This window comes from Heterodontus francisci, chromosome 37 (genome assembly GCF_036365525.1).
Source record: "Heterodontus francisci isolate sHetFra1 chromosome 37, sHetFra1.hap1, whole genome shotgun sequence".
Lineage (NCBI taxonomy): Eukaryota > Metazoa > Chordata > Chondrichthyes > Heterodontiformes > Heterodontidae > Heterodontus > Heterodontus francisci.
Window position 1 is genome coordinate 27,586,048 of NC_090407.1, and position 26,742 is coordinate 27,612,789.

General features: G+C 47.7%; 1 protein-coding gene across 2 annotated transcripts in view; it reads right to left on the reverse strand.

The window, feature by feature from the left end:
- The window catches only part of LOC137352210 (kazrin-like), a 528,676-nt gene that overhangs the window by 226,340 nt on the left and 275,594 nt on the right, over positions 1-26,742 (reverse strand). For both annotated transcript variants that reach the window (XM_068017431.1, XM_068017432.1), the window contains exon 3: positions 4,702-4,885. In XM_068017431.1, coding sequence (XP_067873532.1) covers positions 4,702-4,885 — 184 coding nt within the window. The remainder of the gene's footprint in view (positions 1-4,701; positions 4,886-26,742) is intronic.

The window sequence follows — 26,742 nt, forward strand, 5'->3', positions numbered from 1 at the left end:
TCCCAGGACTGTATAGGAACGACTGGCGCAGAAGGAAGTAACTGTAAATTGAACAGTGAAATGAAACGCGAGCCAATAAACCCCAATTATCTACAAGTTATCTTGAAAACTCCCTGCAAAAAAAAAAGTGACTGAACGTGGCAGTTACAGGTTAGCACAGAGCAAATCAGGTATTAAAAACCTCATTTCGTTATAGAATTACTTTTTGAAAAACACAAGTGAAGGACACAGAGTACAGACCCATTAAAAAAAAAACTAAGTAAAAACGCAGTGACTGCTGGCATCCTGGAATCCTGTCTGGCTGGAGTGGTGGGAAGTTGCAATGGAATCCCAGTCCCCTAGTGTCCCCCTCTGTAAACTGGAATCTGTAATTTGTGGCTTCCTTTTCCGAACACTTTCCCACAAAGAAGGAAGAGAGGGGAGGAGCAAAGAGACTCAAAGCAGCATACCACAAGGTAATGATATCACCCCCCCTCCCCACCCCCCCACCAGACCAGCACCCTGCTCCCACACCTCACTAATGACTGCAGTGTCCACTGCAGAAAGCAAACTAATCCCACAGCAACACTAGAGGGAGAGAAAAAACCCCCCACAGCAATTGGATTCCAGCATCCACTGGGCACAATTCCAAATGGCACTTTCCAACAGCTCGGTACCATTCCGTAGGATTTCCTTTCAAAATCCTGGGAGACTCCAGGAACATTTTTTGCTACACATACAAGAATGAGGATATCCTCTTTGAAATTCTAGGGGAAGAGACAGTGAACATGTAAATATACAAGACACATCATTTCTTAATGCCATATTTTATAAACTTTTATTTTAACCCTTTCTGGATCAAATATTCTTCAGTGTGTTATCAACAAGCAAAAGCCTCCCCGCATGAAGACAAATACGCCAACAATCTTTGACTGTCTCCAGTCCTCAGTACACAGTCCTCTACAAGAGAGTGTAGAAACAGAGAAGCTGGTCTCTGTGTTAGGAGATCAGAAGTACAGGGAGTTCCATACCCAAAGGGTTAATGATGATGCTGGGCAACAGGATGAAAACATTCAAATGTTCCCCTCTGCCCCCACACCCACCCCCCACCCCTCCGGACCCAAACACACACACAGTCTATAGACGTTACCCCTGTCCCATTCACCCTGCCATCGCAGCTTTCCTTTGCAAATGCTTCAGGAGACACTGAACCCAACAGCACAGCTCCGGGTCGAGGATTCAGCACAGGATTGCAGGATTCACAGGAGCTCCTTACAAGACTCACTACACCGCTGTTTCCTTGCCAATATTCCCCAGGCCCTCATCATCTGATATTAGTCTCCAGCTTTCTCCCTTCCATCTCTCAGTTCCCTCTCCTGCTCATTATCCTTTGAACTCCAATTTTCTCCCCTGAACCCCCATCTCACTTAACCCTGGACCCCCACCCCCCAGTTTACTCTCCCCTGATTCCCCCCCCCCCAAAGTGTACTCTCCCCTGATCCCCCCCCAGTTTACTCTCCCCTGATCCCCCCCCCCCAGTTTACTCTCCACTGATCCCCCCCCCAGTTTACTCTCCCCCGCTCCCCCCCCCCAGTTTACTCTCCCCCGCTCCCCCCCCCCGTTTACTCTCCCCTGCTGCCTCCCCAGTTTACTCTCCCCTGATCCCCCCCCAGTTTACTCTCCCCTGCTGCCCCCCCAGTTTACGCTCCCCTGCTGCCCCCCCAGTTTACTCTCCCTGATGCCCCCCCAGTTTACTCTCCCTGATGCCCCCTAGTTTACTCTCCCAAAACCTCCCCAGTTTACTTTCCCATGACACCCCCCAGTTTACTCTCCCCTGATCCCCCCCCCAGTTTACTCTCCCCTAATTTCCCCCCCCAGTTTACTCTCCCCTAATTTCCCCCCTTAGTTTACTCTCTCCTGACCCCCCCCAGTTTACTCTCCCCTGACCCCCCCCCAATTTACTCTCCCCTAATCCCCCCGCAGTTTACTCCCCTAATCCCCCCCCCCCAATTTACTCTCCCCAGCTCCCCCTCACCACACCCAGTTTACTCTCCCCTAATCCCCCCCCCCAAGTTTACTCCCCTGTCCCCCCCCCCAGTTTACTCTCCTCTACACCCCCCCAGTTTACTCTCCCCTGCACCCCCCCAGTTTACTCTCCCTTAATCCCCCCCCAGTTTACTCCTGTTCCCCCCCCAGTTTACTCTCCTCTACACCCCCCCAGTTTACTCTCCCCTGCACAACCCCCCAGTTTACTCTCCCCTAATCCCCCCCCCAGTTTACTCTCCCCTAATCCCCCCCCCAGTTTACTCTCCCCTAATCCCCCCCCCATTTACTCTCCCCTAATCCCCCCCCAGTTTACTCTCCCCCGCTCTCCCCCCCCCAGTTTACTCTCCCCCGCTCCCCCCCCCCGTTTACTCTCCCCTGCTGCCTCCCCAGTTTACTCTCCCCTGATCCCCCCCCAGTTTACTCTCCCCTGCTGCCCCCCCAGTTTACGCTCCCCTGCTGCCCCCCCAGTTTACTCTCCCTGATGCCCCCCCAGTTTACTCTCCCTGATGCCCCCTAGTTTACTCTCCCAAAACCTCCCCAGTTTACTTTCCCATGACACCCCCCAGTTTACTCTCCCCTGATCCCCCCCCCAGTTTACTCTCCCCTAATTTCCCCCCCCAGTTTACTCTCCCCTAATTTCCCCCCTTAGTTTACTCTCTCCTGACCCCCCCCAGTTTACTCTCCCCTGACCCCCCCCAATTTACTCTCCCCTAATCCCCCCGCAGTTTACTCCCCTAATCCCCCCCCCAATTTACTCTCCCCAGCTCCCCCTCACCACACCCAGTTTACTCTCCCCTAATCCCCCCCCCCCCAAGTTTACTCCCCTGTCCCCCCCCCCCAGTTTACTCTCCTCTACACCCCCCCAGTTTACTCTCCCCTGCACCCCCCCAGTTTACTCTCCCTTAATCCCCCCCCAGTTTACTCCTGTTCCCCCCCCAGTTTACTCTCCTCTACACCCCCCCAGTTTACTCTCCCCTGCACAACCCCCCAGTTTACTCTCCCCTAATCCCCCCCCCAGTTTACTCTCCCCTAATCCCCCCCCCCAGTTTACTCTCCCCTAATCCCCCCCAGTTTACTCTCCCCTGCTGCCCCCACCAGTTTACGCTCCCTGGTGCCCCCAGTTTACTCTCCCCTGCTGCCCCCCCAGTTTACTCTCCCTGATGCACCCCCAGTTTACTCTCCCCTAATCCCCCCCCCAGTTTACTCTCCCCTGCTGCCCCCCCCAGTTTACGCTCCCTGAATGCCCCCAGTTTACACTCCCCTGCTGCCTCCCCAGTTTACTCTCCCATGATCCCCCCAGTTTACTCTCCCCTGATCCCCCCTAGTTTACTCTCCCCTGATCCCCCCTAGTTTACTCTCCCATGACACCCCCCAGTTTACTCTCCCATGACACCCCCCAGTTTACTCTCCCCGATCCCCCCCCTAGTTTACTCTCCCCGATCCCCCCAGTTTACTCTCCCCTAATTTCCCCCCCTGTTTACTCTCCCTGGCTCCCCCCCCCACGCCCAGTTTACTCTCCCCTGATCCCCCCCCCCCCGTTTACTCCCCTGACCCCCCCAGTTTACTCTCCCCAATCCCCCCCCAGTTTACTCTCCCCTAATCCCCCCCCCAGTTTACTCTCCCCTAATCCCCCCGCAGTTTACTCCCCTAATCCCCCCTCAGTTTACTCTCCCCGGCTCCCCCCCACCGCACCCAGTTTACTCTCCCCTAATCCCCTCCCCCAGTTTACTCCCCTGTCCCCCCCCAGTTTACTCTCCTCTACACCCCCCCAGTTTACTCTCCCCTGCACACCCCCCCAGTTTACTCTCCCCTAATCCCCCCCCCCAGTTTACTCCCCTGCTCCCCCCAGTTTACTCTCCTCTACACCCCCCCAGTTTACTCTCCCCTGCACAACCCCCCACTCTCCCCTAATCCCCCCCCAGTTTACTCTCCCCTAATCCCCCCCAGTTTACTCTCCCCTAATTCCCCCCCCCCCGCAGTTTACTCCCCTAATCCCCCCCCAGTTTACTCTCCCTGGCTCCCCCCCACACCCAGTTTACTCTCCCCTAATCCCCCCCCCAGTTTACTCCCCTGTCCCCCCCCAGTTTACTCTCACCTGATCCCCCCCCCCCCAGTTTACTCCCCTGCTCCCCCCCAGTTTACTCTCCTCTACACCCCCCCCAGTTTACTCTCCCCTGTATACACCCCCCCCCAGTTTACTCTCCCCTGTATACACCCCCCCCCCCAGTTTACTCTCCCCTGTATACACCCCCCCCAGTTTACTCTCCCCTGTATACACCCCCCCCAGTTTACTCTCCCCTGTATACACCCCCCCCCCCCAAGCCCAGTTTACTCTCCCCTGATCCTCCCCAGTTTATTCTCCCCTGATCCCCCCCAGTTTACTCCCCTGTTCCCCCCCCCAGATTACTCTCCTCTGCAACCCCCCCCAGTTTACTCTCCCTGCTCCCCCCCCCCACCAGTTTACTCTTCCTAAACCCCTAGTTTCTTTTCCTGTTCTTTCTCCGCTGATGCCCACCCATCCCTTATGTTTCCTCCAATGTATCTCCCTTGAAACCTGCTTTACCCTGTCATTTCCCCAGTTTTACCCCCGCACATTCCTCCCCCCCCCCCCCTCTCTCCCCCTTCCCTCTGATTTCTCTGCTCGGTTGCGCCTTTCCCTTTTCCCCCCTCTCCTACCTTCTCGCTGCTGCTTGCTGTCCATGACAGCGCAGTCCGCTGCCGAGCTCAGCTCCGCCAGTCTCCGGCTGGTGGCCGTCAGCTCGGCTCTCAGGCTGCTCACTTCCCGGCTGGCGGACTGCACGGCCACATCGATCCTCCTGGCCAGCTGCTTATTGTCTTCCATGGTTCTCAGGATCTTGGCCTGCGGAGAAGGACATGCTGGTCAGGAGCGGACAGGGAGCAGGGATAGGGGGGAGGGGGGGGGGGTGCAGCGTGTCCCCAGCGCTGGATCCTGCGCTAGCGGAGAGCTGCAGCCGGCTCCACTCAGCCATTCATCCCACCAGCACTCAGCTGCTGGAGAGACGCCAGCTCCTTTAAATGGACACTACCAACCGCAGCCAGGGAAATCCAAAGACGACACAAAACAACACAAACCCCCCTTTGAACGAGTTAACCACCCTCGGAGGCAAAAAAGAAAATGCAATTACTACTCTAAATGTCAGCTGAAATTGACTGCCTTCATCAATTTCAATTTATGTTGCATATCAATTGCAAAGTAACTCACACTTTCCCCCCTTCCCCTCTCTGCCTGTGTAGGATTCCCTGTCCTGCTGTAATCCCTGGTAACAATGTTACACAGATGCTGCCCTGCCTCATTTGCTTGGCAAATTCATTGGGGCTTGTAGCAAGCTGGCAAGAGACTCGGGCAAGTTCCTATCCACCTGCTCCATCCAGTTTGTTCCAAACACACATACACACACCCATTCTACTATTCCAATCCCCAACTTCCCCCGCCTGCTGCCTGTCACCAATGAACCAGCGCACCCTCACTGCCTGCTGCATTACACACAGGAACACACTGGTGAAAGAGGGAGCAGCTTTTCGACCTGCCTGGCTTGACTGGCAGCCTCTGCCCTTCGTATGTCCGCTACTTTTGTCCCTCATGTCTCATCCATCACATTTGCTTGTTATATTTTACTTGTGTTTTTTTTAATATGTGTTTGAATTTTGTCCAGGATGCTGGTGCTGGGAATGAAGCACTTTCCAATTTCTAGGAGCACTCTAGATTGCAGGCAGAGTAAGGCTCCCTCTCACTCTGTCCCAGCACTGCCCAATTCCACGACAGCACCTTCTACTGAACCAGTGTCAAGTTTTTTCCCCCCTATTTCCCAAGCCCAGCCTGACTGTGATTTCTCCGGGTGAGGTTGCACATTAGAGAGGGGAGAGAGGGGGGGGGGGGGGGGAGAGAGTGGGGGGGGGGGGGGGGTGCGGGGGAGGGGATCTAAACCGTGGGTCAATGTCTCACTGGCAGTAGGTGAGATGACCAAACCATCTCCTGACAGCAATAAGGATGTTCTCCCTCTTGGCTCAGAACTCCACCTTTGAGCCACCCAGAGAAGGGAGGCACTGCATTCAATCCCTGTACCTGATCTCAGCTGCTGGGAGTGGCTGCAGCATACTGGATTAGGGAAAGTAAGAAAACACAGCCCAGGCACTACCTTGTGATTCCTATTCAGCTATTCCTACAACAACTTGCATTGCTATAGCACCTTGAGCAAGGTAACATGTGTCTCCACAGAGCATAATCTCACAGAACTTGACACCGAGTTATATTAGGAGGGAAATATTGGGTCCAAACACTTGATCAAAAAGGTTGGTTTTAAGGAGTGTCTGGAAAGGAGGAGAGGAGGGGGTGGAGAGAGGGGAAGAGGTTTGGGGGAGGTAATAAGTGACTGAAGGCATGGGCGCCAATGGTGGAATAAAGGAAATGTAGGGGATGGGCAAGTGGCCAGAGTTTGAGGAAGCAGAGTTCTCAGAGGGTTGTTGTGTGGAGGAGGTTACAGGAGCGTGTGTGGTGGGAGAGGACTGGATTGCCCTTGGCTCTGATCTCCAGAGTCAAGGCTCAGGCATGGAGAATGGGCAATGGAATGGAGTCACAGGGATAGTCAGCTTCTCGACCTGTCTACAGCCTATGACATGGTTGACCACACCATCCTCCTCCTCCACTACCTCGCCACCATTGTCCAGCTGGGTGGGACTGCAATCACCTCGTTTCATCCTTATATATCTAATGGGTGCCAGAGGGCTGAATTGTGTTAGTGCGTTGCACTTTGTAGTGGCGCACTTTGTACTCGGTGGCCTTCCAACACGGAAGCGCCCCCACGATATTACGTGCGGGGGCTCATTTAAATGGAGCGGCGGAGCGGCTGCCCCCGATGATGTAGAGGGTGCGGCCGGTGCGTCCCCAGCAATGGTGTCCGGCGCCACTGCGCAGGCACCATTTTTAAAGGGCTTCCATCCCTTCAGTGCTGTTTAAATATTTAAAGGGACAGGGATGTGCAAAAATTGAATACAATTTTATTGACATTTCCAATCCCCTCCCAAATGAATATTCAGATGATTTTTTTGTCCTATCCCCCCCAAAAAGTGAACGTTCACTCATGACCTTTCTCCCCCGAACTTCATTCTCTTTGACCCTAAACCCTTTCCCACCATCCCCGCAACCAATCGAAGCAGTTTTCCCCGCTCCCCCACCCCTCCCGCCCTGAAATTTCCAGTCCTCCCTCTGCCCCGCCAGTGTCTCACCTCAGAACTCCATACGGAGTTCTGAAGGCGCACGAGTTGTGGCTGGCGGGCGTAAAATCGGCGTGTGACGGCCACCGGGACCAGGTAAGTTCATCTACATTTATTTTAATTGATTTAATATTTCGATGAAGGGGCCGCACCAAGGCCTCGCCACTGCTGGCAATGTGTGGTGCGGCATCAGGGGCCATAGTGGGCTGCTCCCACAAGTATTTTATGGCCCCCCCCAACCCCCGGCCACGACCCCTGACATCGAGGTGCAGTCAAAATTCAGCCCAGAGAATTACCATCAATGGCTTCTCTTCCCATTTCTGCACAGTTACCTCTGGCCCCTTCCTATTTCTCATCGACATGCTGCCCCTCAACACATCAATTTCCACAACACCCTGCTTTATCTCACCACCACCAATGAAATATTAGGAAGACAGAAGCTGTTGGGCCCCGCCACAAACTCTGCTCCTTAGCCACTGACTCCACCCTTGTCGCTCGTAACTGTCTGAGACTGAACCAGACTGGTCGTAACCTCAGTGTCATATTTGACCCCGCGATGAGCTTTCAACCACATACCCGCACCATTATTAAGATCCCCTATTTCCACCTCCCTAACGGCCCGACTCCGTCCATGCCTCAGCTCTTCTGCTGCTGAAACCGTCATCCATGCTTTTGTTACCTCCAGACTTGACAATTTTAATGCCCTCCGTAAACATAAGATCATCCAAAACCTAGCTGGCCGTGTCCATCACCCCTTTAATCTCTGAGCTAAGCAACACCTCCATTTTAAACTCTTGTCCTTGTTTTCAAATCCCTCCATGGCCTCACCCCTCCCTATTTCTGTAATATACAGCCCCATAACTCTGAGATATCTGCACTCCTCTAATTCTAGCCTCTTGTGCATTCCCGATTTTAACTGCTCCACCACTGGCAGCCGTGCTTCCAGTTGCCCAGGCCCTAAGCTCTGGAATTCCCTCCCGAAACCCCTCCGCCTCACTTTCCTCCTTTAAGAAACTCCTTAAACCCTGCCTCTTTAATGATGCTTTCGGTCACCTGACCTAATATCTCCTTATGTGGCTCAATGTCAAATTTTGTTTTGTAATGCACCTTGTGATGTTTTATAATATTAAAGGTTGTATATAAATACAGGTTGTTACTGATGGGCTGTACCCTAGTGATGATGTCTGTGGTCCTAGGGGTTGAGAAATTACTTTTCATGTGTTTTGTAACTGTGAATATTATTGATGGCAGTATCAGATGGCTCTAACTGTAATCATGGCCAGACCACCAGGATGAACACGTCTCCTCTTCTTCGAATAGGATCTTCTCCGCCTGAGAGGACGGACGATTCTTGCCCAGTTCTTGGACATTGCACAGTCTGTCCCTTGACATTTAAATAAATTAATGTACAGCCACAATCAAGGTGAAAGATGGGTGAGGATCCGTCTGTTAAAAATAAAATTGACCACAGTATCCTGAACCATTGGCGCGATGCATCTTCAGCAGACGTGGCCTCAGATAGAGAGAGGTTGGGGAAATCAGCTTCAGGTTCCTCTCCTGATAACTGACCACTGTGAATAAAATGTGTGTGTTGGGGGTGGGGGGGGGGGGTGCTTTCCCTCCATATTACTGCCCAAAACTAAACTTTCCCAGGGTGGACAATCAAAGGGTAAGCCTTCCGCCAACTCCCACTCCTAAAGGTTACTGCTGAGATTTACTTTGCTCCCTCTGCTCATGGTTACAGCCAAGTGTTACCCTCCCTGTTGCATGTACATGTGAAGGAATAGGGCAAGATTAGGTCTCTGCTGGGTTTCCATTTTGTGTTGTCCCTGCTCCACCAATCAATGGAAAAGCCAGCAATTAAGGCGGCTATGCTAGGGCACAGTGACAGGGGAGCCAGGTTCGGGAAATCTGACTGGGGAGCCATGTTAGGGGCAATGTGACTATGGGAAACGAGTCGGACTCTATTGGTGCAAACATAATACTCTGGCCATTGTTGCATCTCCTCCCCTCCAACTGCTCGCAATGCATCTCAGTCCATCAAGACCACTTTCAAATTTCAGCCCATATTATTTAAATTGCTGTCGAGAGCGACCTGCTTCAGTACCACGAGATTATACAGTCACCTCCGCATACTCAGCTGCTCAGACATACACACTCACAGAGCCAGCCCTCCACACCACACACATCGCCGCACAAACACTCACAACCCCATCCACCCCCACACTGCGCACACACACAAACCCCCCACCCACTCTCACCCATACACTGCCAGCCGCACACCCACCAACATACTGACCCACTGACCCCCCACCCTTCCACATACACTCACACAAATAGGTAACCTCCCACTAAAGAGTACTGGTGGATACTCAATTGACCCCATGGGATCTGACTGACAGCCAGAGGATCCATTCTGCTTTTCGTCTGTGGGAAACTGGAGTGGGAGAAACTCACTCCCCATTGCCCCGTTCCTGTGGAGCTGGAAACATGAGGAAAGGATTGGATTCAGCGGTGCTGCCCCTTGATGTCAAATAGCAGGCCAGCATTCGCTATCTAGACCCGCATATGAAGTTTGGTGATTGAGAAGGTGGCTAGCCTCACAGAATTATACTCTGGATCAGCATCTTAGCTCAGGGTGAATATAAAATGGAGTTCTCAATGTCCAACAAATAGTATAATTTATCAAGAAGAAAACCCCATCTCCCGTGTGCACAGGCTGCTGCTTCTGAAGACTGGCACAGAACGTGTGTGGACTTGAGAGTTGTGCATCATGTTCGGTACCTTTAATGCATTCACATAAATTTCCCTCTGCGTTATTTTAAGCAGTCATGTGACCACATCCTGCTGAGTGTCGGCAGCTCTTTATGCAAAGGTGTGAACCACTGACTGAAGGTTGCACGTGGAGGGAGTGAAAGCCTGCAGTGTCGAGAGTAGGTTAGAGAAATTTGGGACTTGGAAGGTAGTTAAAGTATTTCCTTGTTTGCTGAATCTATTATTCATGTGCCTAAAGGCATTCCAAGGCCGGTGCAAAAACAACTCAGATTACGGCTGTGTAGTTTGAGTAAATCACAGCCAAAGAAAGAATGAAAACGATGTTGTCAGTGGGAAACATTTACTGAATGGTTATAGCGGTTAAAAGTGCCAATTACTCCAAAATTAACAACCAAGGTGAAGGGGGAAGGGTGAAAGGTCGAGGCCCTTACTGGAGGACACCAGTGGGCTTCATACAATCATAAAAGACAAGACAATAAATGAGTGAAAGAACTTTTATTGATTTTAGTGCCTTTCACATCCTGATGATGTTCCAAAGCATTTCACAGTCAATTAAGTAGGTTTGAAGTGGAGTCATTATTTTATGAGCAAACAGAGCAGACATTTTGCGCACTGCAAGATCCCAAAATAAAAGCAAACAGATGAATAATCATTTATTCTGTTGCGGGAGTAACAGGGCATTGTGAATATTTACACACTGCAGCGTCAGGGCACTGTGAATATTTACACACTGCAGCGTCAGGGCACTGTGAATATTTACACACTGCAGCTTCAGGGCGGTGTGAATATTTACACACTGCAGCGTCAGGGCACTGTGAATATTTACACACTGCAACGTCAGGGCACTGTGAATATTTACACACTGCAGCTTCAGGGCGGTGTGAATATTTACACACTGCAGTGTCAGGGCATTGTGAATATTTACACACTGCAGCTTCAGGGCGGTGTGAATATTTACACACTGCAGTGTCAGGGCATTGTGAATATTTACACACTGCAGCTTCAGGGCGGTGTGAATATTTACACACTGCAGTGTCAGGGCACTGTGAATATTTACACACTGCAGCTTCAGGGCGGTGTGAATATTTACACACTGCAGTGTCAGGGAACTGTGAATATTTACACACTGCAGCATCAGGGCACTGTGAATATTTACACACTGCAACGTCAGGGCACTGTGAATATTTACACACTGCAGCTTCAGGGCGGTGTGATTATTTACACACTGCAGTGTCAGGGAACTGTGAATATTTACACACTGCAACGTCAGGGCACTGTGAATATTTACACACTGCAGCTTCAGGGCACTGTGAATATTTACACACTGCAGTGTCAGGGAACTGTGAATATTTACACACTGCAGCATCAGGGCACTGTGAATATTTACACACTGCAGCTTCAGGGCGGTGTTAATATTTACACACTGCAGTGTCAGGGCACTGTGAATATTTACACACTGCAGCTTCAGGGCGGTGTTAATATTTACACACTGCAGTGTCAGGGCACTGTGAATATTTACACACTGCAGCTTCAGGGCGGTGTGAATATTTACACACTGCAGTGTCAGGGAACTGTGAATATTTACACACTGCAGCATCAGGGCACTGTGAATATTTACACACTGCAGCGTCAGGGCACAGTGAATATTTACACACTGCAGCGTCAGGGCACTGTGAATATTTACACACTGCAGCGTCAGGGCACTGTGAATATTTACACACTGCAGTGTCAGGGAACTGTGAATATTTACACACTGCAGCATCAGGGCACTGTGAATATGTACACACTGCAGCGTCAGGGCACAGTGAATATTTACACACTGCAGCGTCAGGGCGGTGTGAATATTTACACACTGCAGCGTCAGGGCGGTGTGAATATTTACACACTGGAACGTCAGGGCACTGTGAATATTTACACACTGCAGCGTCAGGGCACTGTGAATATTTACACACTGCAGCTTCAGGGCGGTGTGAATATTTACACACTGCAGTGTCAGGGCATTGTGAATATTTACACACTGCAGCTTCAGGGCGGTGTGAATATTTACACACTGCAGTGTCAGGGCACTGTGAATATTTACACACTGCAGCTTCAGGGCGGTGTGAATATTTACACACTGCAGTGTCAGGGAACTGTGAATATTTACACACTGCAGCATCAGGGCACTGTGAATATTTACACACTGCAACGTCAGGGCACTGTGAATATTTACACACTGCAGTGTCAGGGAACTGTGAATATTTACACACTGCAACGTCAGGGCACTGTGAATATTTACACATTGCAGCTTCAGAGCGGTGTGAATATTTACACACTGCAGTGTCAGGGAACTGTGAATATTTACACACTGCAGCATCAGGGCACTGTGAATATTTACACACTGCAGCTTCAGGGCGGTGTTAATATTTACACACTGCAGTGTCAGGGCACTGTGAATATTTACACACTGCAGCTTCAGGGCGGTGTGAATATTTACACACTGCAGTGTCAGGGCATTGTGAATATTTACACACTGCAGCTTCAGGGCGGTGTGAATATTTACACACTGCAGTGTCAGGGCACTGTGAATATTTACACACTGCAGCTTCAGGGCGGTGTGAATATTTACACACTGCAGTGTCAGGGAACTGTGAATATTTACACACTGCAGCATCAGGGCACTGTGAATATTTACACACTGCAACGTCAGGGCACTGTGAATATTTACACACTGCAGCATCAGGGCACTGTGAATATTTACACACTGCAGTGTCAGGGAACTGTGAATATTTACACACTGCAACGTCAGGGCACTGTGAATATTTACACACTGCAGCTTCAGGGCGGTGTGAATATTTACACACTGCAGTGTCAGGGAACTGTGAATATTTACACACTGCAGCATCAGGGCACTGTGAATATTTACACACTGCAGCTTCAGGGCGGTGTTAATATTTACACACTGCAGTGTCAGGGCACTGTGAATATTTACACAATGCAGCATCAGGGCACTGTGAATATTTACACACTGCAGCATCAGGGCACTGTGAATATTTACACACTGCAGCTTCAGGGCGGTGTGAATATTTACACACTGCAGTGTCAGGGCACTGTGAATATTTACACAATGCAGCATCAGGGCACCGTGAATATTTACACACTGCAGTGTCAGGGAACTGTGAATATTTACACACTGCAGCATCAGGGCATTGTGAATATTTACACACTGTAGCATCAGGGCACTGTGAATATTTACACACTGCAGCATCAGGGCGGTGTGAATATTTACACACTGCAGCATCAGGGCACTGTGAATATTTACACACTGCAGTATCAGGGCGGTGTGAATATTTACACACTGCAGTGTCAGGGAACTGTGAATATTTACACACTGCAGTGTCAGGGCACTGTGAATATTGACACACTGCAGCATCAGGGCGGTGTGAATATTTACACACTGCAGTGTCAGGGAACTGTGAATATTTACACACTGCAGTGTCAGGGCACTGTGAATATTGACACACTGCAGCATCAGGGCGGTGTGAATATTTACACACTGCAGTGTCAGGGCACTGTGAATATTTACACACTGCAGCATCAGGGCGGTGTGAATATTTACACACTGCAGTGTCAGGGAACTGTGAATATTTACACACTGCAGCGTCAGGGCGGTGTGAATATTTACACACTGCAGTGTCAGGGCACTGTGAATATTTACACACTGCAGCGTCAGGGCGGTGTGAATATTTACACACTGCAGTGTCAGGGCACTGTGAATATTTACACACTGCAGCGTCAGGGCGGTGTGAATATTTACACACTGCAGCATCAGGGCACTGTGAATATTTACACACTGCAGCGTCAGGGCACTGTGAATATTGACACACTGCAGTGTCAGGGCTGTGTGAATATTTCCATTGATGTGATATGAGATTTAGGTTTTTCAAACAAGCGGATGATAGAATGTAATGCACTGTACAGTAGAGGTTTCTTCATTGTTACTTAATGGGATGATGTACACACATCTTAAAGTGTACATTGATTGTGCTGCCATTCATACAAAACGGTAAATGAAATTCCAGTTGCTTCATTGCCGATGGCTGATCTTTTCCCCAAGAGGGGGCGCAGTTGTCAGTTCTGTCGATTTTATCAAGCAAAGACACTTAGTACAATATGGACAGAGCAACAACGCTGCAGTGTGTAAATACTCACAATGCCCAGATGCTGCAGTGTGTAAATACTCACAGTGTCCTGATGCTGCAGTGTGTAAATATTCACACTGCCCTGAGGCTGCAGTGTGTAAATATTCACAGTGCCCTGACACTGCAGCGTGTAAATATTCAAAGTGCCCTGACGCTGCAGTGTGTAAATATTCACACTGCCCTGAGGCTGCAGTGTGTAAATATTCACAGTGTCCTGACGCTGCAGTGTGTAAATATTCACAGTGCCCAGATGCTGCAGTGTGTAAATATTCACAGTGCCCAGATGCTGCAGTGTGTAAATATTCACAGTGTCCTGATGCTGCAGTGCGTAAATATTCACAGTGTCCTGATGCTGCAGTGTGTAAATATTCACACTGCCCTGAGGCTGCAGTGTGTAAATATTCACAGTGCCCTGACACTGCAGCGTGTAAATATTCACAGTGCCCTGACGCTGCAGTGTGTAAATATTCACACTGCCCTGAGGCTGCAGTGTGTAAATATTCACAGTGTCCTGACGCTGCAGTGTGTAAATATTCACTGTACCCTGACGCTGCAGTGTGTAAACATTCACAATGCCACGATGCTGCAGTGTGTAAATATTCACAATGCCCTGACGCTGAAGTGTGTAAATATTCACAAGATCCTGATGCTGCAGTGTGTAAATATTCACAATGCCCTGACGCAGCAGTGTGTAAATATTCACACTATCCTGATGCTGCAGTGTGTAAATATTCACAATGCCCTGACGCTGCAGTGTGTAAATATTCACACTATCCTGATGCTGCAGTGTGTAAATATTCACATTGCCCTGACGCTGCAGTGTGTAAATATTCACTGTGCCCCGACACTGCAGTGTGTAAATATTCACAATGCCCTGACACTGCAGTGTGTAAATATTCACAATGCCCTGACGCTGCAGTGTGTAAATATTCACAATGCCCTGACGATGCAGTGTGTAAATATTCACTGTGCAATGACACTGCAGTGTGTAAATATTCACAATGCCCTGACGCTGCAGTGTGTAAATATTCACACTATCCTGATGCTGCAGTGTGTAAATATTCACAATGCCCTGACGCTGCAGTGTGTAAATATTCACACTATCCTGACGCTGCAGTGTGTAAATATTCACACTAGCCTGACGCTGCTGTGTGTAAATATTCACATTGCCCAGACGCTGCAGTGTGTAAATATTCACAATGCCCTGATGCTGCAGTGTGTAAATATTCACACTATCCTGACGCTGCAGTGTGTAAATATTCACACTAGCCTGACGCTGCTGTGTGTAAATATTCACATTGCCCAGACGCTGCAGTGTGTAAATATTCACAGTGCCCTGATGCTGCAGTGTGTAAATATTCACAGTGCCCTGACACTGCAGTGTGTAAATATTCACAATGCCCTGATGCTGCAGTGTGTAAATATTCACACTATCCTGACACTGCAGTGTGTAAATATTCACACTATCCTGATGCTGCAGTGTGTAAATATTCACAATGCCCTGACGCTGCAGTGTGTAAATATTCACAATGCCCTGACACTGCAGTGTGTAAATATTCACACTATCCTGATGCCGCAGTGTGTAAATATTCACAGTGCCCTGACGCTGCAGTGTGTAAATATTCAGAGTGCCCTGACGCTGCAGTGTGTAAATATTCACAGTGCACTGACACTGCAGTGTGTAAATATTCACAGTGCCCCGATGCTGCAGTGTGTAAATATTCACAACGCCCTGACACTGCAGTGTGTAAATATTCACAGTGCCCTGACGCTGCAGTGTGTAAATATTCACAGTGCCCCGATGCTGCAGTGTGTAAATATTCACAACGCCCTGACACTGCAGTGTGTAAATATTCACACTATCCTGACGCTGCAGTGTGCAAATATTCACAGTGCCCCGATGCTGCAGTGTGTAAATATTCACAACGCCCTGACACTGCAGTGTGTAAATATTCACACTATCCTGATGCTGCAGTGTGTCAATATTCACAATGCCCTGACGCTGCAGTGTGTAAATATTCACAGTGCCCCGATGCTGCAGTGTGTAAATATTCACAGTGCCCCGATGCTGCAGTGTGTAAATATTCACAACGCCCTGACACTGCAGTGTGTAAATATTCACACTATCCTGATGCTGCAGTGTGTCAATATTCACAGTGCCCCCATGCTGCAGTGTGTAAATATTCACAATGCCCTGACGCTGCAGTGTGTAAATATTCACAATGCCCTGACGCTGCAGTGTGTAAATATTCACTGTGCCCAGATGCTGCAGTGTGTAAATATTCACACTATCCTGACGCTGCAGTGTGTAAATATTCACAGTGCCCTGATGCTGCAGTGTGTAAATATTCACACTATCCTGACACTGCAGTGTGTAAATATTCACAGTGCCCTGACGCTGCAGTGTGTAAATATTCACAGTGCCCTGACGTTGCAGTGTGTAAATATTCACAATATCCTGATGCTGCAGTGTGTAAATATTCACAATGCCCTGACGCTGCAGTGTGTAAATATTCACACTATCCTGATGCTGCAGTGTGTAAATATACATAGTGCCACGATGCTGCGGTGTGTAAATATTCACAATATCCTGATGCTGCAGTGTGTAAATATTCACAATGCCCTGACGCTGCAGTGTGTAAATATTCACAATGCCCTGACGCTGAAGTGTGTAAATATTCACTGTGCCCAGATGCTGCAGTGTGTAAATATTCACACTATCCTGACGCTGCAGTGTGTAAATATTCACACTATCCTGATGCTGCAGTGTGTAAATATTCACAATGCCACGATGCTGCAGTGTGTAAATATTCACACTGCCCTGATGCTGCAGTGTGTAAATATTCACAATCCCACGATGCTGCAGTGTGTAAATATTCACAATGCCCTGACGCTGCAGTGTGTAAATATTCACTGTGCCCCGACACTGCAGTGTGTAAATATTCACAATGCCCTGACGCTGCAGTGTGTAAATATTCACAATGCCACGATGCTGCAGTGTGTAAATATTCATAATGCCCTGACGCTGAAGTGTGTAAATATTCACAAGATCCTGATGCTGCAGTGTGTAAATATTCACAATGCCCTGACGCTGCAGTGTGTAAATATTCACACTATCCTGATGCTGCAGTGTGTAAATATTCACAATGCCCTGACGCTGCAGTGTGTAAATATTCACACTATCCTGATGCTGCAGTGTGTAAATATTCACACTATCCTGACGCTGCAGTGTGCAAATATTCACATTGCCCAGACGCTGCAGTGTGTAAATATTCACAATGCCCTGATGCTGCAGTGTGTAAATATTCACAGTGCCCTGACGCTGCAGTGTGTAAATATTCACAATGCCCTGATGCTGCAGTGTGTAAATATTCACAGTGCCCTGACACTGCAGTGTGTAAATATTCACAGTGCCCTGATGCTGCAGTGTGTAAATATTCACAGTGCCCTGACACTGCAGTGTGTAAATATTCACAATGCCCTGATGCTGCAGTGTGTAAATATTCACACTATCCTGACACTGCAGTGTGGAAATAGTCACACTATCCTGATGCTGCAGTGTGTAAATATTCACAATGCCCTGACGCTGCAGTGTGTAAATATTCACAATGCCCTGACACTGCAGTGTGTAAATATTCACACTATCCTGATGCCGCAGTGTGTAAATATTCACAGTGCCCTGACGCTGCAGTGTGTAAATATTCAGAGTGCCCTGACGCTGCAGTGTGTAAATATTCACAGTGCACTGACACTGCAGTGTGTAAATATTCACAGTGCCCCGATGCTGCAGTGTGTAAATATTCACAGTGCCCCGATGCTGCAGTGTGTAAATATTCACAACGCCCTGACACTGCAGTGTGTAAATATTCACAGTGCCCTGACGCTGCAGTGTGTAAATATTCACAGTGCCCCGATGCTGCAGTGTGTAAATATTCACAACGCCCTGACACTGCAGTGTGTAAATATTCACACTATCCTGACGCTGCAGTGTGCAAATATTCACAGTGCCCCGATGCTGCAGTGTGTAAATATTCACAATGCCCTGACGCTGCAGTGTGTAAATATTCACAATGCCCTGACGCTGCAGTGTGTAAATATTCACTGTGCCCAGATGCTGCAGTGTGTAAATATTCACACTATCCTGACGCTGCAGTGTGTAAATATTCACAGTGCCCTGATGCTGCAGTGTGTAAATATTCACACTATCCTGACGCTGCAGTGTGTAAATATTCACAGTGCCCTGACGCTGCAGTGTGTAAATATTCACAGTGCCCTGACGTTGCAGTGTGTAAATATTCACAATATCCTGATGCTGCAGTGTGTAAATATTCACAATGCCCTGACGCTGCAGTGTGTAAATATTCACACTATCCTGATGCTGCAGTGTGTAAATATACACAGTGCCACGATGCTGCGGTGTGTAAATATTCACAATATCCTGATGCTGCAGTGTGTAAATATTCACAATGCCCTGACGCTGCAGTGTGTAAATATTCACAATGCCCTGACGCTGCAGTGTGTAAATATTCACTGTGCCCAGATGCTGCAGTGTGTAAATATTCACACTATCCTGACGCTGCAGTGTGTAAATATTCACACTATCCTGATGCTGCAGTGTGTAAATATTCACAATGCCACGATGCTGCAGTGTGTAAATATTCACACTGCCCTGATGCTGCAGTGTGTAAATATTCACAATGCCACGATGCTGCAGTGTGTAAATATTCACAATGCCCTGACGCTGCAGTGTGTAAATATTCACAGTGCCCCGACACTGCAGTGTGTAAATATTCACAATGCCCTGACGCTGCAGTGTGTAAATATTCACAATGCCACGATGCTGCAGTGTGTAAATATTCACAATGCCCTGACGCTGAAGTGTGTAAATATTCACAAGATCCTGATGCTGCAGTGTGTAAATATTCACAATGCCCTGACGCTGCAGTGTGTAAATATTCACACTATCCTGATGCTGCAGTGTGTAAATATTCACAATGCCCTGACGCTGCAGTGTGTAAATATTCACACTATCCTGATGCTGCAGTGTGTAAATATTCACATTGCCCTGACGCTGCAGTGTGTAAATATTCACTGTGCCCCGACACTGCAGTGTGTAAATATTCACAATGCCCTGACACTGCAGTGTGTAAATATTCACTGCGCACTGACACTGCAGTGTGTAAATATTCACAATGCCCTGACGCTGCAGTGTGTAAATATTCACACTATCCTGATGCTGCAGTGTGTAAATATTCACAATGCCCTGACGCTGCAGTGTGTAAATATTCACACTATCCTGACGCTGCTGTGTGTAAATATTCACATTGCCCAGACGCTGCAGTGTGTAAATATTCACAATGCCCTGATGCTGCAGTGTGTAAATATTCACAGTGTCCTGACGCTGCAGTGTGTAAATATTCACAGTGCCCTGACGCTGCAGTGTGTAAATATTCACACTGCCCTGAGGCTGCAGTGTGTAAATATTCACAGTGTCCTGACGCTGCAGTGTGTAAATATTCACTGTACCCTGACGCTGCAGTGTGTAAATATTCACAATGCCACGATGCTGCAGTGTGTAAATATTCACAATGCCCTGACGCTGAAGTGTGTAAATATTCACAAGATCCTGATGCTGCAGTGTGTAAATATTCACAATGCCCTGACGCTGCAGTGTGTAAATATTCACACTATCCTGATGCTGCAGTGTGTAAATATTCACAATGCCCTGACGCTGCAGTGTGTAAATATTCACACTATCCTGATGCTGCAGTGTGTAAATATTCACATTGCCCTGACGCTGCAGTGTGTAAATATTCACTGTGCCCCGACACTGCAGTGTGTAAATATTCACAATGCCCTGATGCTGCAGTGTGTAAATATTCACAATGCCCTGACGCGGCAGTGTGTAAATATTCACAATGCCCTGACGATGCAGTGTGTAAATATTCACTGTGCAATGACACTGCAGTGTGTAAATATTCACAATGCCCTGACGCTGCAGTGTGTAAATATTCACACTATCCTGATGCTGCAGTGTGTAAATATTCACAATGCCCTGACGCTGCAGTGTGTAAATATTCACACTATCCTGACGCTGCAGTGTGTAAATATTCACACTATCCTGACGCTGCTGTGTGTAAATATTCACATTGCCCAGACGCTGCAGTGTGTAAATATTCACAATGCCCTGATGCTGCAGTGTGTAAATATTCACAGTGCCCTGACGCTGCAGTGTGTAAATATTCACAATGCCCTGATGCTGCAGTGTGTAAATATTCACAGTGCCCTGACACTGCAGTGTGTAAATATTCACAGTGCCCTGATGCTGCAGTGTGTAAATATTCACAGTGCCCTGACACTGCAGTGTGTAAATATTCACACTATCCTGACACTGCAGTGTGTAAATATTCACACTATCCTGATGCTGCAGTGTGTAAATATTCACAATGCCCTGACGCTGCAGTGTGTAAATATTCACAATGCCCTGACACTGCAGTGTGTAAATATTCACACTATCCTGATGCCGCAGTGTGTAAATATTCACAGTGCCCTGACGCTGCAGTGTGTAAATATTCAGAGTGCCCTGACGCTGCAGTGTGTAAATATTCACAGTGCACTGACACTGCAGTGTGTAAATATTCACAGTGCCCTGACGCTGCAGTGTGTAAATATTCACAGTGCCCCGATGCTGCAGTGTGTAAATATTCACAACGCCCTGACACTGCAGTGTGTAAATATTCACACTATCCTGACGCTGCAGTGTGCAAATATTCACAGTGCCCCAATGCTGCAGTGTGTAAATATTCACAACGCCCTGACACTGCAGTGTGTAAATATTCACACTATCCTGATGCTGCAGTGTGTCAATATTCACAATGCCCTGACGCTGCAGTGTGTAAATATTCACAGTGCCCCGATGCTGCAGTGTGTAAATATTCACAGCGCCCCGATGCTGCAGTGTGTAAATATTCACAACGCCCTGACACTGCAGTGTGTAAATATTCACACTATCCTGATGCTGCAGTGTGTCAATATTCACAGTGCCCCGATGCTGCAGTGTGTAAATATTCACAGTGCCCTGACGCTGCAGTGTGTAAATATTCACAATGCCCTGACGCTGCAGTGTGTAAATATTCACTGTGCCCAGATGCTGCAGTGTGTAAATATTCACACTATCCTGACGCTGCAGTGTGTAAATATTCACAGTGCCCTGACGCTGCAGTGTGTAAATATTCACAGTGCCCTGACGTTGCAGTGTGTAAATATTCACAATATCCTGATGCTGCAGTGTGTAAATATTCACAATGCCCTGACGCTGCAGTGTGTAAATATTCACACTATCCTGATGCAGCAGTGTGCAAATATACACAGTGCCACGAAGCTGCGGTGTGTAAATATTCACAATATCCTGATGCTGCAGTGTGTAAATATTCACAATGCCCTGACGCTGCAGTGTGTAAATATTCACAATGCCCTGACGCTGCAGTGTGTAAATATTCACTGTGCCCAGATGCTGCAGTGTGTAAATATTCACACTATCCTGACGCTGCAGTGTGTAAATATTCACACTATCCTGATGCTGCAGTGTGTAAATATTCACAATGCCACGATGCTGCAGTGTGTAAATATTCACACTGCCCTGATGCTGCAGTGTGTAAATATTCACAATGCCACGATGCTGCAGTGTGTAAATATTCACAATGCCCTGACGCTGCAGTGTGTAAATATTCACTGTGCCCCGACACTGCAGTGTGTAAATATTCACAATGCCCTGACGCTGCAGTGTGTAAATATTCACAATGCCACGATGCTGCAGTGTGTAAATATTCACAATGCCCTGATGCTGAAGTGTGTAAATATTCACAAGATCCTGATGCTGCAGTGTGTAAATATTCACAATGCCCTGACGCTGCAGTGTGTAAATATTCACACTATCCTGATGCTGCAGTGTGTAAATATTCACAATGCCCTGACGCTGCAGTGTGTAAATATTCACACTATCCTGATGCTGCAGTGTGTAAATATTCACATTGCCCTGACGCTGCAGTGTGTAAATATTCACTGTGCCCCGACACTGCAGTGTGTAAATATTCACAATGCCCTGACACTGCAGTGTGTAAATATTCACAATGCCCTGACGCTGCAGTGTGTAAATATTCACAATGCCCTGACGATGCAGTGTGTAAATATTCACTGTGCACTGACACTGCAGTGTGTAAATATTCACAATGCCCTGACGCTGCAGTGTGTAAATATTCACACTATCCTGATGCTGCAGTGTGTAAATATTCACAATGCCCTGACGCTGCAGTGTGTAAATATTCACACTATCCTGACGCTGCTGTGTGTAAATATTCACATTGCCCAGACGCTGCAGTGTGTAAATATTCACAATGCCCTGACGCTGCAGTGTGTAAATATTCACACTATCCTGATGCTGCAGTGTGTAAATATTCACAATGCCCTGACGCTGCAGTGTGTAAATATTCACACTATCCTGACGCTGCAGTGTGTAAATATTCACACTAGCCTGACGCTGCTGTGTGTAAATATTCACATTGCCCAGACGCTGCAGTGTGTAAATATTCACAATGCCCTGATGCTGCAGTGTGTAAATATTCACAGTGCCCTGACGCTGCAGTGTGTAAATATTCACAATGCCCTGATGCTGCAGTGTGTAAATATTCACAGTGCCCTGACACTGCAGTGTGTAAATATTCACAGTGCCCTGATGCTGCAGTGTGTAAATATTCACAGTGCACTGACACTGCAGTGTGTAAATATTCACAATGCCCTGATGCTGCAGTGTGTAAATATTCACACTATCCTGACACTGCAGTGTGTAAATATTCACACTATCCTGATGCTGCAGTGTGTAAATATTCACAATGCCCTGACGCTGCAGTGTGTAAATATTCACAATGCCCTGACACTGCAGTGTGTAAATATTCACACTATCCTGATGCCGCAGTGTGTAAATATTCACAGTGCCCTGACGCTGCAGTGTCTAAATATTCAGAGTGCCCTGACGCTGCAGTGTGTAAATATTCACAGTGCACTGACACTGCAGTGTGTAAATATTGACAGTGCCCCGATGCTGCAGTGTGTAAATATTCACAACGCCCTGACACTGCAGTGTGTAAATATTCACAGTGCCCTGACGCTGCAGTGTGTAAATATTCACAGTGCCCCGATGCTGCAGTGTGTAAATATTCACAGTGCCCCGATGCTGCAGTGTGTAAATATTCACAACGCCCTGACACTGCAGTGTGTAAATATTCACACTATCCTGACGCTGCAGTGTGCAAATATTCACAGTGCCCCGATGCTGCAGTGTGTAAATATTCACAACGCCCTGACACTGCAGTGTGTAAATATTCACACTATCCTGATGCTGCAGTGTGTCATTATTCACAATGCCCTGACGCTGCAGTGTGTAAATATTCACAGTGCCCCGATGCTGCAGTGTGTAAATATTCACAGTGCCCCGATGCTGCAGTGTGTAAATATTCACAACGCCCTGACACTGCAGTGTGTAAATATTCACACTATCCTGATGCTGCAGTGTGTCAATATTCACAGTGCCCCGATGCTGCAGTGTGTAAATATTCACAATGCCCTGACGCTGCAGTGTGTAAATATTCACAATGCCCTGACGCTGCAGTGTGTAAATATTCACTGTGCCCAGATGCTGCAGTGTGTAAATATTCACACTATCCTGACGCTGCAGTGTGTAAATATTCACAGTGCCCTGACGCTGCAGTGTGTAAATATTCACAGTGCCCTGACGTTGCAGTGTGTAAATATTCACAATATCCTGATGCTGCAGTGTGTAAATATTCACAATGCCCTGACGCTGCAGTGTGTAAATATTCACACTATCCTGATGCAGCAGTGTGCAAATATACACAGTGCCACGAAGCTGCGGTGTGTAAATATTCACAATATCCTGATGCTGCAGTGTGTAAATATTCACAATGCCCTGACGCTGCAGTGTGTAAATATTCACAATGCCCTGACGCTGCAGTGTGTAAATATTCACTGTGCCCAGATGCTGCAGTGTGTAAATATTCACACTATCCTGACGCTGCAGTGTGTAAATATTCACACTATCCTGATGCTGCAGTGTGTAAATATTCACAATGCCACGATGCTGCAGTGTGTAAATATTCACACTGCCCTGATGCTGCAGTGTGTAAATATTCACAATGCCACGATGCTGCAGTGTGTAAATATTCACAATGCCCTGACGCTGCAGTGTGTAAATATTCACTGTGCCCCGACACTGCAGTGTGTAAATATTCACAATGCCCTGACGCTGCAGTGTGTAAATATTCACAATGCCACGATGCTGCAGTGTGTAAATATTCACAATGCCCTGATGCTGAAGTGTGTAAATATTCACAAGATCCTGATGCTGCAGTGTGTAAATATTCACAATGCCCTGACGCTGCAGTGTGTAAATATTCACACTATCCTGATGCTGCAGTGTGTAAATATTCACAATGCCCTGACGCTGCAGTGTGTAAATATTCACACTATCCTGATGCTGCAGTGTGTAAATATTCACATTGCCCTGACGCTGCAGTGTGTAAATATTCACTGTGCCCCGACACTGCAGTGTGTAAATATTCACAATGCCCTGACACTGCAGTGTGTAAATATTCACAATGCCCTGACGCTGCAGTGTGTAAATATTCACAATGCCCTGACGATGCAGTGTGTAAATATTCACTGTGCACTGACACTGCAGTGTGTAAATATTCACAATGCCCTGACGCTGCAGTGTGTAAATATTCACACTATCCTGATGCTGCAGTGTGTAAATATTCACAATGCCCTGACGCTGCAGTGTGTAAATATTCACACTATCCTGACGCTGCTGTGTGTAAATATTCACATTGCCCAGACGCTGCTGTGTGTAAATATTCACAATGCAATGACGCTGCAGTGTGTAAATATTCACACTATCCTGATGCTGCAGTGTGTAAATATTCACAATGCCCTGACGCTGCAGTGTGTAAATATTCACACTATCCTGACGCTGCAGTGTGTAAATATTCACACTAGCCTGACGCTGCTGTGTGTAAATATTCACATTGCCCAGACGCTGCAGTGTGTAAATATTCACAATGCCCTGATGCTGCAGTGTGTAAATATTCACAGTGCCCTGACGCTGCAGTGTGTAAATATTCACAATGCCCTGATGCTGCAGTGTGTAAATATTCACAGTGCCCTGACACTGCAGTGTGTAAATATTCACAGTGCCCTGATGCTGCAGTGTGTAAATATTCACAGTGCACTGACACTGCAGTGTGTAAATATTCACAATGCCCTGATGCTGCAGTGTGTAAATATTCACACTATCCTGACACTGCAGTGTGTAAATATTCACACTATCCTGATGCTGCAGTGTGTAAATATTCACAATACCCTGACGCTGCAGTGTGTAAATATTCACAATGCCCTGACACTGCAGTGTGTAAATATTCACACTATCCTGATGCCGCAGTGTGTAAATATTCACAGTGCCCTGACGCTGCAGTGTGTAAATATTCAGAGTGCCCTGACGCTGCAGTGTGTAAATATTCACAGTGCACTGACACTGCAGTGTGTAAATATTCACAGTGCCCCGATGCTGCAGTGTGTAAATATTCACAACGCCCTGACACTGCAGTGTGTAAATATTCACAGTGCCCTGACGCTGCAGTGTGTAAATATTCACAGTGCCCCGATGCTGCAGTGTGTAAATATTCACAGTGCCCCGATGCTGCAGTGTGTAAATATTCACAACGCCCTGACACTGCAGTGTGTAAATATTCACACTATCCTGACGCTGCAGTGTGCAAATATTCACAGTGCCCCGATGCTGCAGTGTGTAAATATTCACAACGCCCTGACACTGCAGTGTGTAAATATTCACACTATCCTGATGCTGCAGTGTGTCAATATTCACAATGCCCTGACGCTGCAGTGTGTAAATATTCACAGTGCCCCGATGCTGCAGTGTGTAAATATTCACTGTGCACTGACACTGCAGTGTGTAAATATTCACAATGCCCTGACGCTGCAGTGTGTAAATATTCACACTATCCTGATGCTGCAGTGTGTAAATATTCACAATGCCCTGACGCTGCAGTGTGTAAATATTCACACTATCCTGACGCTGCTGTGTGTAAATATTCACATTGCCCAGACGCTGCAGTGTGTAAATATTCACAATGCCCTGATGCTGCAGTGTGTAAATATTCACAGTGCCCTGACGCTGCAGTGTGTAAATATTCACAATGCCCTGATGCTGCAGTGTGTAAATATTCACAGTGCCCTGACACTGCAGTGTGTAAATATTCACAGTGCCCTGATGCTGCAGTGTGTAAATATTCACAGTGCACTGACGCAGCAGTGTGTAAATATTCACAATGCCCTGACACTGCAGTGCGTAAATATTCACACTATCCTGATGCCGCAGTGTGTAAATATTCACAGTGCCCTGACGCTGCAGTGTGTAAATATTCAGAGTGCCCTGACG